Consider the following 15843-nt stretch of genomic DNA (forward strand, 5'->3'; position numbering starts at 1 on the left):
GATTGAACAGCAGTGTAATTGGCCCGGCAAGACTTGGATTACAAACAGAGTTGCAAGGTAGAAAAGAAATTACAAAAGAAAAAAAAGATGAGAATCAATCAAAAGATATATTTCGGTGTTGCATTTCGGTGCCAATAGTGAGAATTCATTCATTCAATGCAACTGGCATTGTTCAATACATAATAATTAAAATAAACAGATGACATTGCAAAGCAAATTATTGAGTTGATTACAAAAAAAAGTAAACAGTTCCAAGGACATATAATCCGAGGAATGGACCAAGAGATATATAGAGATCAAGCAGAGTTGAGTGGGGCACTGTAATCGTGAGATTCCCCTTGACGATTCTGAAACACGATCACGTACAGCGCATATATTATGCCTGGGATGTACCCCAAGATTGTCAAGATCAAGCAAATCAAGAACTCTACCTGCAACAACAACAACAAAATTTAAAAATTAAAACTCTCTAGTACTACATAATCTACTTTCTACGTGATCAAACAGACACTGATGCAATCCTGAGACGTTTTGCGATTTAAATTCAGAAATTTAGCCAGGAAAACTCCAACTTTCTCATACCATTAGTCATATGCTAATAATCCAAGTTTTCATTAGAATCACCAAATTCTAAAACAAATGGACCACATTTTTTCCATAGATTTAAGCCTCGTAGTAACAGAACACCGAAAATTCTAGCTCAGAAACTAAACCTATATTACAGTTTCTAAAAAGTTCCAAGATTCAGTTTCTAAAAAGTTCCAAGGAATCTGTTTTCAAAACTAAAGTTAGGATTTTTCCTCAGTAGACGAGTAGAACTTACAGTGCAACAGCCACGCTTGAGGCAGACTCCAAGAGGCGGGAGAAGGATCGCGATTAAGATCTCGCAGAAAACTTCCATGTTGCTCGCCATTTTTTCAGATATGAGAAGCTCAAGAAACTCTTGACGTGAATTTGTTCTTTATAATGAAATTAATGGAAAAGAGGGAACACTGAAAGTTAGCGACACAGAGATCCAGTGAAGAACGATCCACGCTCTTACAAAGTCAACAAAGAGATCTTCGTCGTTCGTTTATTTGAATCGCACGGCTCAGATTGCATGCCGACATCACGTATATTAACCTTACCCCACTCCTTGGATATTTTTCATTTCAACGTGGAGTAGAACACGCAAGGTATGCTGCAACTTACCACACGAGATCATCTTTAGATCTTTTTTACTGTGATTTTCCCTCCACATTAAGGTTTACGTAGGCCATGTGAAAAACGGACCTAGAAAGGCATGTCTTGTCTTCAATTACATCCGGGACCAGACTAAGATTGGATTTACAGCAGTTCCAGCACCATGCTAATGGATTTAGCTGTAAATGTGTTTTTAAGAACAGTGTTTAGTTACTTCTCCTGTTTTATTGTCTGATCAGTAAATTTTTTATTTCCTGCAAATTAACCTAAGGGTTTACGCTTCCACCAATCGAACTTATATTGTCTTTCTTGTCTTTCTTAGTTTTTGTTTCATCATAAACCACAAATTCATATTTTCTAAGCTTTACTTTACTCTAGTATTCTCGTTGAGTAACCTTTTGGTCTCTGTACATTCGATTTTTAGATTACTACAACTTTTGTTGTTTGAGTTGTAGTAATCTAAAATCCAAGACATCTACAACTTTGTTGTGGAGTTGTAGTAATCTAAACTCATATTTTCCTCCGTCGCTGACTTCCATTAGACAGAGAACTTCGTCGTTTTGTTTTTTTTGATTAAAATGTACGAATAGTCTTTGTTTAGAGACTTTTTCAGTTTAGATTAAAATAAATAAACCAAATACATGGTTCCAAATACTAGCATTTCAATGGAAATCTTGACAATTTCTTGAAATTCATCCAAAATCAAAAACCTATTAATATAAAGTCAATAATAGATACTGAGATGAAAGAAGAAATGTATCAACACAACTACACGATTTCTTTAACCGAAGAATGATGGAGTCAAAAACAGAGCTCCTTCACTTTCGGCTCAAGAATCTGAGCTTAACCTGGGGAACAAGAAGAAGAAGAAGAGAGTTCTGGAACAATTTTTAAATCTCGGGGAGCTGCTAAAGCAACATTATGATATAATCCCACATTGATTTTTGGTGATTTTAAAACGAGCAGATGGTAAAACAGAGACACCAATAAGAGGTCTAGTTGTTACTTGTTATGGCCTGTGAACAGAGAATGAGTAAGAACATCCAATACATGAGATTTCTGTAATCACCAAATTGGAGTCACTAAGTTCTGTAATCCCCAAACTTTGCTTAAATTTTTAGACTTATATAACTTTGCTCAAAATATTTAGGAACTAAGAATTTGCTTAAATAATATTAAGACTTATAAAACTTTTAAAATAAGTTAAAAGTTTCTAAATACAAATCTCAACTCAACCAAGCAGCCCCACACTTTTGTAATGAAAGTAGAGTTTGCAAGGTTCTTAGCTCGCAAACCCTAGTTTTGCTGGAATGAGAATCCCGGCGCAGTTCCGTCGTCGACTGTTCTCCAGCGCATCGGTGAAACAGTTCCAAGTAGAGAGCGTACTCTCGGCTCTCACTGAACCGAGTAGGCAGAAGACTCTTGTTCCATCTACAACGCCTTCTCATGTGTCCAAATCGGACAATTCCAATCTGCTAAGTATCTTTCTCTCCATTGACTCCCAACGGACATGTCAGAAGAAGAATCCTCCTTCTTCCCTCGAATCCTTCCTCGCGTATGTTACCCCTACCGATGTCTCTTCTCTCGATCTTAACATCGTATTCAACGAAACCGTGTCCTGCTATGCATCTATCCTCCACGTTTTGACTTCATATGGAATCGCCTGCCACGTGCCTAAGACCCTCTTACTGATGACAACGATGTGCGGTTCGGTGCTAGACTCTTTGTTTGTCGTTGGTTTCTCTAGGACGTTCAAGTCTCAGCTCACTCCCAAATGCTACAACGCCTTGTTGGATCTTTTGGCTAGATTCGAGCTGGTCCATGAGATGAAGCGAGTTTATACAGATATGTTGGAGCAAGGTATGGTGCTCTCTCGTGGCACTTACACACCTAATATGATGATCAATGCGTATTGCAAGCTTGGTTATTTGCTCGAGGCTAGACAGTTTCTGTGTAAGATGATTCAAGCTGGTTTGACTCCTAATCATTCCACATTTACGTTTTTTGATTCTCGGTCACTCTAGAAGACACGATGTTGATTCAGCTTTGGAGGTTTTCAAGGAGATGGTTGATCATGGGTGTGCAAAGGGTTATGAGAATCTCATTTTGGAGAGCTGTGAAATCGGGAATCTAGAAATAGCAGAGAAGGTTTTGGATCAGATGCTCAAAGAGAAAACGCATCCAAGTGAGATGGTCTTTAAAGCGATTCTTGGCTGTTGCTGCAAGCTGCAAAAGTACGAGGACGCGGTGAAGATTCTGGAACATGTTATTCGATGTGGTCACTCACCGCAGTTTGAGTATTGCAAAATGTTGGTTTGCGGGTTGTTTGATAGAGGAGATAAAGAGAGAGCAGAATCAGTTATTCAGAAGCTGCTTCGCTCTGGCTTCTACGATGATGAACTAGCTTTTGAAAACTGGCTTATATCTAGCACAAGTGATTGATCTTTGCCCGTTACCTTCTCTGTTTTTGGCAAGGTTTAACCATCCTCTGGTTTTTTTGTAACATTTGTGATTTTTCTTTTGCATTTCCTTACTGTCTTTAAATTTCTTTGTGTGCCCCCTAAGTAAGAGGGTTTAGGGTTTTTTTCGTTTGACTGTCTCTGTGGAGTTGCAAAGAGACGGATTGATTTGTTTAATATATTTACAAAACCGAACCTTTTTTTATTCAATAATATTGGTCTACTTCTCGACGGTCATCACGATTTATCCTGAGAGATTAAAAGAAAAAAGGTATCAACACAACAACACAATTTCATTAGCCGAAGAATGAAGGAGACAAAAACAGAGCGCCTTCGCTTTCGGCTAAAGAATCTGAGCTTAACCCGGGAACAAGAAGAAGAAGAGAGAGAGTTCTGGAACAGTTTTCGTATTTGGTAGAGCTGCTAGAGCAACATTAGGATATAATCCCACTCCTGTTCCAATCATCATATTCTTGATTTTGGGTGATTGTAACGGAGCAGATGGTAAAGCAGAGGCACCAATTAGAGGTCTAGTTGTTACTTATTATGGCGTGTGAACAGAGAATGAGTAAGAACATCCAATACATGAGATTTCTGTAATCACCAAATTGGATTTAAATGATAATGTTGTCACTAAGACAATTGTTGTCATATGTTGGACATATGAAAGTTATGACTTTCTAAATTCATCAAATCTTAATTCTATACATGTTGTATCTAATATATATCAATCCCTTAAATGCATATGTGCAAATTGGGCTAAAATCATTATCTCAATCCTACTTCACATTCTTACTGAACAACCTCAAACACTTAAAGCCACCGGATCTTGCCATGAAACCTTCCTCTTCACTGCTCTGTTTAACTCTTTCTCCAAGTCTCTGCAAATCGGTAACTTTAATTCGCCATGTAGATCACCAACCATTGCGTTCTTCGTTGCTTCCGCGACCATATGTTCACCATTCGCTTCTGGCTCCTCTTCTTCTCTCTACAACCAAAGAACACAAAACCCACAAATAAAGCCGATCATTTACACAAGAAAAGGAAGTGAAATCACTGAAACAACAGAAGCTGTTTTGGCTTTACCGAGATCTGGTTTAAGTCAAAGCCTGAGACTTTGTCACTGACAAAAGTGTTTTCATCTCCGTTAAGATCAGGAAGTGGAATGGTGTTTGTCAGAACCTCGTTTCCTCTGCTCCTTTTCGGATTCTTTTCCAAGTCACAACTTGCGTTATTAGCCAATGCTTCCTTCTTATTGCAAAGTGTATCCTTCTGCTTCAAATCAAAACCTGGCACATATGCTGAGCCAGATTGCTTCTTTCTTTTGCGACTCGGTTTACTTGGTGCCTCTACATCCCCAGATTCTGACAAGCTCAATACCTTGGGACAGGTTTCAACAGTTTGGTCTTGCTTCAAGTGTTTATATCTACGTCTCAAGAACCTATCGTTTTGATCAAAACAATCAGTAAGCTAATCAATGTACTAAACAAGCCAATTAAACGTTTGCAATGTGCTTTAATCATGTGATTATTATATCATAAACACGGAATTCACATGACGATCAGAGACTTTACCTAACTTCTGCCTCGAGGGTCAATCGTTTTTGTTTCATCATCTCCAACTTCCTCATCTTAAACTCTGTTTCCTGAGAAAGAAATAAGAAGCAGAAAAATTCAAACTTTTTCTAATTTCTTTCTTCGTATGCTCGATTGGAACCAACCGAACAATTCCAAACCCAGATTCATGAAAGTACATAAGAACACACAAATTGGATCGTGTAAATTCACCAGATCCAGAGAGGAAATTGAAACAAATAAGGAACCAAAAATTGCAATTAAACCCTAATTACCTTTCGCAACTCCTGATATTCTTCCATAAGGGTTTGATGCTTGAACCTGATCCTGGGATCGTCAAACGCGGAAGAGACGAAATCATTCTTAATCTCCTTCATCGGATCCGATCAGTGAAACCTTGGGAATCGCGGATACACGAAGCAAAGCAAAAAAAGTAGCGAGAAAGAGAAAGAGAGATGTGGAAGAAGAAAGAGGAAGCTTGATGGGAGAAGAAAGAAAGAATGAGAACGCAAAAGGGATTAGGTTTAATGGTGGGAGTCTTATTCCTTCTGTGAAACTCTGACCAAAGACTTAAGAAACCACAAAGAAGCCACCACATAATTGTTGTTTGATTTTGGGTGCCCATTACAATTGGATTGTAATTGCAATTTGAAAATTAAAATTGGATTTTCCTTTTTCTTTCTTTTTATTTGTAAGAGTCTATGAGACAGACCAGACAAGCAGCAGAAAACTAGGAGTAGTGATCAAGATGGAAAAGGGAGAGGAGAGAAAGAAAAGGAAAAAAATCAAAACTTTTTTTTTTCTTTCTTTTCTTTGTTTTTACTTTTTCTATGTTGTGTCCTTTTGGTAGTTGCAGAAGGGGCATTGAAATGCTGACCAATAAAGGTTCCATCTTTATTGTGTTTATGATTAGGATTATGTCTCTCTAAGGTGGACTTGATGATTGATAAAGATTTGAATTAAAAAGCACAACTAGGCCATTGAAGAGATTAAGAGCTACTATTGTAAGATATATCTATGTGAGAAATTTGGAGAGAAAGAGAAATAAAAGAGATGGGTCTAGAGAGAGAGAGCTACAAAAATAGTTGGGTTGAAACAAACAGTGAAACAGGAGAAGAAGAAAACTATGGAGTTTGAAAGGAGAATATTTTATAATATGTTTTTTATCTATAATATATGGGTATATTTATATCATATATATTTTCGAGTGTGCGTGTGTATATTATTTGCCTGATGCAGATGGATATCACACAGTCTCACTCATGTACCCTTAGAAACTGACCATTATACCCTTTATAATTTCCTTTTTTAATTTGTATTGCCACAATGTCAAATATTCAAACCTCATCAAATTTATGGTGTCCAAATTTATTTCCAATTAAGCGATTAGAAATGGAACTAAGTAACCGAATCGACGTTAAAAAAAAAAGGAAATAAGAACTAAGTAACCGAATCGACGTTAAAAAAAAAAGGAAATAAGAAATCTAATCAAATTTAATTTTAGTCATTTGGTTTTATTTTCTTAATTAACATCCCTAATATGATCCCAAAAAATTAGTTTTTAGTCATGTAATATGATCACACGTTTTAAAACAAAAAGAAAAGAAAATTAACTAAAACAAATTTTTATTGAAAACCCAGCGAAAAGCCTTGGATAGGCTCTGGGCCAGAATTATCCTTAATTAAAACCCTTGTGATTAGCGAGTAATCGTAATATTTGGTCGTCTCCTTCACCATCATTTTCGATTTTCACAAGCTTCTCAATTCTGCATTCTCTTTCATGTGAGTTTTTTTTTTCTTTGTCTTTTGTAATTCCTCGATAGAAATCGTGTCTTCACTCACTGTTCCATTGAGAATTCTGATTAGAAATGGGGAACCTAATCGATATATGGTGATTAGAGAAAGACAGAAATGTTTAATTTTCATTCCATCAGACTGATGTGTAATCCTAGATTTGTAGGAATTTTCAAGTTATATATAAGTCATCATCTAATAGAATAATCTGATTTTGATAGGTACGTAACGTAATTCATTTTTTTTCAACTTGTAACAGAATGAAAGCTCTTATTCTCGTTGGAGGATTAGGAACTCGACTGAGACCGCTTACCTTAAGCACACCAAAACCGCTTGTTGAATTTGCAAACAAGCCAATGATTTTGCATCAGGTAAGGTTTGCTTCTTCTTCTCCTATTTCAAAGTTTCTCTTTTTCCAAAGGATTTTGATTCAATAATTTGCGTATCTGTTGAATGAGCCACAGATTGAAGCTCTAAAAGCAGCTGGAGTGACTGAAATTGTATTAGCTATCAATCACCAACAACCAGAGGTACATTTTGTCCTTAAGTAATTATCTACCATGTGTAATGTCAGCATCCTCATATTGTGTTTTTGGTGTATTTTCTCAGGTCATGTTGAATTTTGTGAAAGAATATGAGAAGAAGCTTGAGATGAAGATTACGTTTTCTCAAGAAACAGAACCACTCGGGACAGCAGGGCCTCTGGCGCTGGCTCGGGATAAACTGGTCGATGAAGAATCAAGCGAGCCATTCTTTGTACTAAACAGCGATATTATCTGTGAATATCCATTGCTTGAGATGATCGAGTTTCACAAGACTCACGGTGCTGAGGCTTCAATCATGGTGACCAAAGTCGATGATCCTTCCAAATACGGCGTGGTGGTCACGGAAGAAGAAGAAGAAGCTTCAGCGAGAGTTGAAAGTTTTGTGGAGAAACCAAAACATTTTGTAGGGGACAAGATCAACGCAGGGATATACCTCTTGAATCCATCTGTTCTAGACAGGATTGAGCTGAGAAAGACGTCGATAGAGAAAGAGATATTCCCTAGAATAGCATCAGAGAAGAAGCTTTACGCTATGGTACTTCCAGGGTTTTGGATGGACATTGGTCAGCCAAAAGATTACATAACCGGGCAGAGAATGTATTTAGATTCTCTAAGAAAGAAAGCATCTGAGGAACTGGTTACAGGGGATCATATAGTTGGGAATGTTTTGGTGGATGAAACAGCGGTTATAGGAGAAGGATGCTTGATCGGACCTGATGTTGTGATTGGTCCGGGATGTGTTATTGAATCAGGTGTGAGACTGTTGAGTTGTACTGTGATGCGTGGTGCTCTGATCAAGAAAGATGCTTTTGTGTCTGATAGTATCGTGGGATGGGATTCGACCGTTGGAAGATCGGCTCGGGTGGTTAACATTTCGGTTCTTGGGAAAGATGGTAATGTGCCTGATCATATGCTTTGCTCGGAGAGTAAAGTAGATGATTCGGTTTAGAGAAAGTTACCATTTTGTTGTTCTTTTTTTCAGTATCGTTTATTCATATCGTATGATTTGGAATTGACCAAACGAAAAAGTCGAGTTTTTTCCTGGTGCTACTACTAGTTTATATATGTATATGAGCTCTCTCGAGGTTTAAAAACAAAATGGTTTCGCCTTCTAGATTTAGTGACCCTTTAATGGATGCAATCATCTATTAAGAAATCTGTCCTCGTTCTTCATTTTGAAAACTTATCTTTGCCAACGAGGTTTGGATCCTATCATTCTGTTCTGACCAGAGCTTCTTTGATTCTTCATCTTTGGGTTTTTTTTGGTTGTCATATGATCGACTTTGTTTTGGGGGCCCAATATGATACTCAAGTATGATGATGTGGCGTTATATGATTGGTTAATAGAAAATACCTCCTCCTTTCTGTTTTATCTTCTCCAATTCGAGACTTTTCTCTCTCTCTGCTCTCTCTTAGGAGAACAATGGCTTCGACGGCCACGACGACTGATTTCTTCAAGCCTTTCCTCTCTCCTTTCTCCAATGGTTAGTTTCTAATATTCTCTGGGAGACTACTTTCTCTCTCTCTCGCGGGTTATTTCAATAGGTATGTGTGTGAATTTAAGTGTTTATTGAGAATCTATTTAGTTCTGAATTTTGACAAGCACAAGTGTGATTATCATGCTAAGTTGTCTCAGTTATAAAACTCTAGATTCTTACAGTTTGATCATTGTCTGCAGCCTTTCGTATAAGTAAAGAATCTTTGGTAATTTTCAGGGAATGCGGCGCCACGAGGTAGTAGACAGAACGTGGTATGGTTAAATCGGAAGAATCCTCTTCTTGAAATCCATAAGAGGTCTCTTCGTGTTAATGGATTATTTGGAGGCGGGAAGAAGGACAATAACCAGGATGGGCAATCAAAGGTACATTTAAAAAAAAAAAAAAAAATTCATGTCAAAAATCTCTACAGACTTGCCTTGTTTTATCATCTTTTCTCGCCAACATAAGTTTAAAACTTCCGTTGCTGAGATCAGAAGCTTCTTCGAGGATTTACTTAGCGTAAAAAAAAACCTTTGGAGCTGATGAGTTTGTTGTTGCTTCTTATGTTTGAAGCTAGGCAGGAATTCTTGGTAATATGCAGAATCTGTATGAGACTGTGAAGAAAGCTCAAATGGTTGTCCAAGTAGAGGCTGTTCGTGTGCAGAAGGAGCTTGCTGTGTATGTCCCCATTGACCAACCATTCACATTACTAAATTCTGTCTCAATGAGTTTCATTCTGCTTTTATTACCTTTTTTTTTTTTCAGTGCTGAATTTGATGGGTATTGTCAAGGCGAGCTTGTTAAGGTATACTATTGCAGATTGTTTGTCTCCTAAATTCTTTAATAGATCATTTACACACCCTGACAAGCTATTCTTCTATAATCAAATGATTCATATCAATGAGGCCGATAAGCAACTCTGATTCAAAATTTGAGCCTGTTTTCCAATTGAGATACCTTTTTTCCCCCAACTACTCAACACTTGATCGATGTGAGACTGAGACCTCTAAATGTATTGCTTTTAGGGATAATTACACAATCAGTCAAGCGTAGTCCTATGTTTAATATTCTATCTCTGTATGTGACCTGAAAGTTTGAATTTGTATCAGGTTACATTATCGGGTAACCAGCAACCAATCCGCACTGATATCACTGATGCAGCCATGGAATTAGGTTCCGAAGTGAGTAAATCTTCACTTAACTTCCTCTTGCACTTGCTTCTACCAGGGAATGAATCAAAGCTATATTCCTTCAGTTTCTCATGTTTCATGTTTTCCTTTGGTAGAAACTATCACTACTGGTCACAGAAGCATACAAGGACGCTCATGCAAAGAGTGTACTGGTAAATAAATCACATTCCATATTTTACTGTTCAACTATCAGTACTGTTTTTCTATAATCTCTTGCTTATAGAACCTTTCCGATTTCACAGGCTATGAAAGAAAGAATGAGTGATCTTGCCCAGAGCTTAGGCATGCCACCTGGCCTCAGTGATGGATTAAAGTAGCAAAACCAGATCTTTTTTTTTTTGTTTTATTACAGGTATGAAAAGTCCAGTTTGTCTTTGTATATCAATCAGGCAGAAAGAAACAGAGAGCTCTGTACTCTAACACTAATGAATCAGAGAGAAATATCTGAACCCTTGTACTTCTTTGAATATAAACAATTACTTGAATGCTCTCAAATCGTTTTGTGATTTCCAAATTGTGGAAATGAATCATCAAGCTTTAAACAATAGAAAAAAAAAACAGGAATTCCGAGTTTACTCGGAGTTGGGTCCTAATCCAAATTGTCCCTGTGGAGACATTGTCTCTTACTCTATATTTTTAGGTTACTTATAAGATCTTGGAAGCTCTTTTCCAGCCAAGAACGATCTGAAAAGAATGAGAGCACGCTTCGGTTCAAACAAAGGCACCTCATGGCCCGCGCCTCTTACTGTTGCAAAGGTCAGTCCCTTGTAAACCTCCGTCCATCCTCCCACCTATCACCGCCATATTGACATCACTGCCTTGTGTATGATAATATATATATATATATATATATATAACCATGTGTACATTCATGTATCTATATCATACCTGGTTACCGGAGTACCAAGGGTACCAACGAGTTTTCACCGGTAGATTTAGATGGCTAAGTGAAAACCGTGTCGCAGTCACTGGAACCACCGAGTCTGTATCACCACTGCATATATGACAGTATAATAATAATCCATTGTTTTGTATAGTAACTAAAATAGTGAGTCCCAGACACATTGTCCAAATCACACAGTGCCCTAGTTAAATTTACCTGAAAATCCAGATCCTGAGACCAGCAGCTGAAAGTTCTTTATAAACCGGTAACATCGTCTTGTCCGAATCTTTCCAGTTCTTGATCAGGACATCACTGCACCACACCAGAGAATGAACAATAAACCATTTCTTTTCAGGCACATTTTCTTTGCAAATCATCATTTACACACAGTACATGGTTTAAGTGGTGAAAGCGAAGAGCCTTAATTACCTGCAAGCTGTCCATTTATAGCGAATCCCAGTAACATTAGCGTGCATAGCACTCTGAACATCGGGACGGTTATAATACTTCTCTGCGTAACTCTCCGAACAAGGATCGTAACCAGACACTAACCGTCTACGCAAGAGTGTGTTTTTCATTCGTACAAAGAAACCAGTCTTCTTCTTCTTCTGTTTCGAAGCCACGCACGTTGGTGTGTAAATGCTGTACTGATCGATGTCACCGAACTCGTGGTTCATGGCGTAGTTAACGGCGGTGTCGCAGTCGTCGGAGACTTTATCCACCGTGAAGTTGCAGTGTTTGAGAATTGACTTGTAAGTTTTGTCGGAGATGATTGCGTGGGTCCACCAGTAAGCTACGGTTCCTATACTGTCGTACTCATTATCCGTTACTGCGTTTCCCACCTTGAGAAATGAAATGAGGAGTGGTAATCTTTCGTTAATTACGAAATTTGTCCCACATTTTAGATATGAGCTAGATTACACCTTTTTGTAATTTCATTTTTAGTTATTACCATGAACCCTTTGAGATTGATGACTGGCTTTGAGAAAGCTTTGTTGTAGTCATGGATCTTTTTGGCCAGCTGAGGAACATAATGACCTGTAAAAATAATAATTTAGATAATAAATAGGCAATTCTTGAACCTTTTTAACCGACCAAAACGAACCAAATTATGTAACTTGGTTCAAGTCCTCTTACTTTAAATTGATTTCTCAAAACTTCAAACCAAAAGAAGAATTATCGAGTTTTTTTTTAGCTAAATCAAATTCAAAATATATTTGTTTCTTATAAAAATCAAGCTATATAGTTTGAATAAATCAAACTATATATATATATATATTGGTAAGTAATGACATACCGGCGTAACTTTCACCAGCGATGTAGAAGTCTCTGTATTTGTATTGAGGAAATCTCGATAACCATTTGATAAGAAATATCAAACTGTCTTGAGCTGTAATACGGATTATTATCACCAAGACATAAAATCAGTTTTCTCAGGCAAAAACACAAGAAAAAAAAACTATATACTAATCACGTCGCATGTCGATTTATGAATGATTGACAAATTAATAAGAAAATGGATTGAACCTGTTCGTTCATCTCCGAAATCTTTAAGATCGGAGCTTGTGTTCGTGTATGAGAATCCAACACCGGCCGGTGATTCCAAAAACAGAAGGTTTGCATCTGTTATTGTAAACATTCCGGTTAATTAATATTTAAAACCCCATAATATTCCGGTTAATATTTTTGGTTTTGATGTTAAGATCGTAAGTTAAGTTATTAGGTAATTACCTTTGTTCCAAGAGAACTTGTTGAGATAGAGATCGGAACCGGTTTTGTTGATACGGAATGGTCCAATTTCCTCGGAAGCTCCATAAGCAATCGACGAGCAGCCTGGTCCTGTGGATTTTGTTTTTTTTTTATATATATATATAAATAAAATTATCATATGTTATACTTCTCCTTCAGTGAACATTATATATCTTTCAATAGTTAAATCATTATCAATATCTATTTATTTACTATACAAATGAGTAGCAAATCATATGTTATTACATGTGGCCAGATAATGATATATAGATACAAAATTCTCCATCTCGATAATCTAGTAATTTCTTATAATTTTCTTGATTAACTTTCAAGAAGTTGGTCCAAGCTGGACTGTGACCCATATTATGGCATGTTCTGTTCGTGCATGCTCCGAATTTCTTCCTACCAATGATTAAATTAAATAAAAACCAATGGCCAAAAATCAAAAGAATATTTGATGACGCCTATATTTCTGGACCCGAAAAAAACAATCTATATTTTGATTTTGTGGAAATAAATAAAATTACATACGCACAAAAATGTGAAAAATACACGCGCGGGCGTGAGTGTGTGTGTGCTTACACAACTATAGAATGCCATCATCATTTTCGTCATCAACTTGTGACCTCCATGAATACGCATGCTTTTGTTGAAACAAATTCATTTTTTCTTTCCAAAATTAGGTGAACTTTTATACTATTGCAAACTGCAAAGAACAAACCTAATAAAAAAAACACATAGAAACTAATTATAAATCGAAAAAGTAGTAAGCTTTTGGGCAATGTGTATGTATATATGTTTGTTGGATCTAATTATAAAAGGCAGTAAAAAGGTAATTTCATCTTTTTGCCATGCTTTCTAGCAGAAGCCAATGAAGAGACAGAGGAACAAAGGCACAGGTAAGGCACCAAATAGGAACAAGTTGATGCCTGATAGTGACAAGAGAGCTCTCAACATATAATAATTTCATAGAAGAAAACTATATTTGATCAGGCTATATTTGATCAGGCTAAACCCATACTTATAATTGCATTAAACTATTATTTTTTTAAAAATGGATTTCTTGGGAACTAAGATACACATATTGATCATAAATTAGGTTAATAGAGGGATTAGACTTCACGAGGTGATCCCATGTGGGCTTCTAATTTACACTACTAGTATAACTAAATCTCTTATGGCTATAGCTGTATGCTATTTATAGTCGTCATGAATGTTAAAGTCAAAGATAGTAAGCCTTTATCCGTGTCATAGATTGCACAGAGTACGAAATCCGAAGCTCGTGGAGTACTTATGTAGTAATTAATATTAATGGTCTTGAATATAAATAAAAAAATAAAAAAAATAAAGACGTAAGAGAGAAAGAAAAGGAGTGCATGTTCCATTAATGAGAGGCAGATAGGGTGGTTGATATGCTATTGCTATTTTGGTTAGACATTGGTTTGTTTTTATCCAAAATAACGATTTTTACTTTATGTTAAAATAAATACACAAATTAGTAATTAATGCCTAATAGGTAGATATGTCTTGTTTGGTCTCATAATTTTTGTCTTATGAAATTGTATTGGGACTAAGTTTTTGTTTACTCTCTCTTTTACCTTTATGTCTCCTTGTCTAAAAGAATGAGGACTATACTTATGGACAGATCTTTGATACATAACCATATCTTATATCCGATCCATAAATTCGGTTTGGTTTCCGTTTTTTATTTTTCATTTTTAGGAAAATGTTTATTCATATAAGCGGTCTTTAGTTTAGTTTGGTTTTGGTCTGATTAAAATTCGCTTTTAAACGATTCTGAACTATAGCCGGATATAAATGCGTGATTGCAAGAAGAATAATCACAAAGAAGCTATGAAACCCCTAAAATATGTGTACTGATAAACAAGACGACCACAAAAAAAGAAGCTATAGAACCAGAAATGATGTATATATGTATACGAATGATTTTGAAGTGGAGAAAACTGACCTCCATTGAGCCAAAGAAGAAGGGGTTTAGTGTGGGGAGAAGGAGAAGATGACTCAGTCAACCAATAGAAGAGAGAACGACCGTGAGACTCGTTTACATTGACATAGCCTGAGTATTGTGAGAATGCCACTTTTGGTTGTCCTGGAAGTGTTTTGATTCTGTCCTTCTCTTGCTCTCTTGAAGGTAATGATGATGATGACGATGTTTTTGATAGAAAAGCTACAAGAAGAAGAAAAATGAGATGCGTTCTTGCCATTAATTTGTTGTCCTCTCACACTCTCTCCACTTTTCTTCTTCAATGGGTGTTTGTGTGTTAGTTCATTTAGTATATGGAGATGTATAATTGTATGTACGTATGTATGTATTTATATGCGTGTGAATGTAGAGAGATGTATGGACATTGATGGATGGGGTTTTGGAGGTTCTTATTTAATGTGTGTATTGCTGAGTTATAACACAATGTGTAGGTTGGCCAGCTGTTGAGTGGGCCTTGCTCACACACTCACTCTATCTCTATATATGTTAATGCATTTTTACTGGCATATATATGAGTATGTTTAGGAACTCTTCACGAGCTTGTATATATATATAGCCAATGTAGGGACTATTCACGAGCTTGTATAATACATCACTCACATAAACCAATTTGATGAAATACTATATATGTATTGGTTAGGCCGATATTAGTTGTTGACCTTGTGGTATTACATCTCTCACATAGAATTCTGTCGGGACAAATTCGGTGAATGTGATAAGGATATGTCATGTTTCGCTCTGATCACACTAAGGAAAAAAGAAAAATCGATCACATCATATTGAACCATGTTTTTTTATGCATATTCCGCATTAACCTTATTGTTTGCTGCTAGTACTAGAACTTTTCAGACATCTAAATTTTTTTATAAATTCATGTGGAGCAATTACATTTTTAGGGTATATGTATATATAACAGTTGCTACATTTCTAATATTCGAAGTCAAATTTGGATCTTGAATTCAGAAGAAGATATGATTTAAAATC

The 15843-nt window shown here is 36.5% G+C and overlaps 6 protein-coding genes across 7 annotated transcripts; 3 read left to right on the plus strand and 3 right to left on the minus strand.

Annotated features, from left to right (window-relative positions):
- Positions 1 to 100: 100 nt before the first annotated feature.
- LOC18031009 (UPF0057 membrane protein At4g30650) lies at positions 101 to 1014 on the minus strand. The gene is made up of 2 exons (XM_006412616.2): positions 824 to 1014; positions 101 to 431 (listed from the first exon to the last, which is right to left on the minus strand). Exons 1-2 carry the CDS (start codon positions 911 to 913, stop codon positions 297 to 299), a joined length of 225 nt encoding a protein of 74 aa, XP_006412679.1. The 5' UTR covers positions 914 to 1014; the 3' UTR covers positions 101 to 296.
- Positions 1015 to 2492: 1478 nt separating this feature from the next.
- Positions 2493 to 3624, plus strand: LOC112081871 (pentatricopeptide repeat-containing protein At5g65560-like). The gene is made up of 2 exons (XM_024148667.1): positions 2493 to 3153; positions 3227 to 3624. The coding sequence occupies exons 1-2, from the start codon at positions 2493 to 2495 to the stop codon at positions 3622 to 3624; spliced, it is 1059 nt and encodes a 352-aa protein (XP_024004435.1).
- Positions 3625 to 4236: 612 nt separating this feature from the next.
- On the minus strand, positions 4237 to 5941 carry LOC18031010. The gene is made up of 4 exons (XM_024149491.1): positions 5491 to 5941; positions 5216 to 5286; positions 4728 to 5082; positions 4237 to 4629 (listed from the first exon to the last, which is right to left on the minus strand). Exons 1-4 carry the CDS (start codon positions 5590 to 5592, stop codon positions 4447 to 4449), a joined length of 711 nt encoding a protein of 236 aa, XP_024005259.1. The 5' UTR covers positions 5593 to 5941; the 3' UTR covers positions 4237 to 4446.
- A 975-nt stretch (positions 5942 to 6916) lies between these two features.
- Positions 6917 to 8633, plus strand: LOC18031011 (probable mannose-1-phosphate guanylyltransferase 3). Its single transcript, XM_006412618.2, has 4 exons — positions 6917 to 6997; positions 7269 to 7380; positions 7474 to 7539; positions 7619 to 8633. The coding sequence occupies exons 2-4, from the start codon at positions 7270 to 7272 to the stop codon at positions 8501 to 8503; spliced, it is 1062 nt and encodes a 353-aa protein (XP_006412681.1). The 5' UTR covers positions 6917 to 6997; position 7269; the 3' UTR covers positions 8504 to 8633.
- A 293-nt stretch (positions 8634 to 8926) lies between these two features.
- On the plus strand, positions 8927 to 10711 carry LOC18031012 (nucleoid-associated protein At4g30620, chloroplastic). Of its 2 annotated transcripts, XM_006412621.2 has the most exons (7): positions 8927 to 9038; positions 9270 to 9415; positions 9610 to 9710; positions 9798 to 9837; positions 10142 to 10213; positions 10318 to 10374; positions 10465 to 10711. In XM_006412621.2, exons 1-7 carry the CDS (start codon positions 8978 to 8980, stop codon positions 10537 to 10539), a joined length of 552 nt encoding a protein of 183 aa, XP_006412684.1. In that variant the 5' UTR covers positions 8927 to 8977; the 3' UTR covers positions 10540 to 10711. The 2 variants fall into 2 exon arrangements, with proteins under 2 accessions (XP_006412684.1, XP_024005318.1); XM_024149550.1 differs by having other exon boundaries at positions 9610 to 9837.
- On the minus strand, positions 10708 to 15111 carry LOC18031014 (serine carboxypeptidase 24). Its single transcript, XM_006412619.2, has 9 exons — positions 14824 to 15111; positions 12837 to 12944; positions 12633 to 12728; positions 12403 to 12495; positions 12058 to 12143; positions 11535 to 11947; positions 11322 to 11417; positions 11111 to 11216; positions 10708 to 11013 (listed from the first exon to the last, which is right to left on the minus strand). The coding sequence occupies exons 1-9, from the start codon at positions 15077 to 15079 to the stop codon at positions 10864 to 10866; spliced, it is 1404 nt and encodes a 467-aa protein (XP_006412682.1). The 5' UTR covers positions 15080 to 15111; the 3' UTR covers positions 10708 to 10863.
- Between the last annotated feature and the right edge of the window lie 732 nt (positions 15112 to 15843).

The sequence above is a fragment of the Eutrema salsugineum genome, unplaced genomic scaffold, assembly GCF_000478725.1.
Source record: "Eutrema salsugineum unplaced genomic scaffold, Eutsalg1_0 scaffold_1, whole genome shotgun sequence".
In the NCBI taxonomy this organism is placed as follows: Eukaryota; Viridiplantae; Streptophyta; class Magnoliopsida; order Brassicales; family Brassicaceae; genus Eutrema; species Eutrema salsugineum.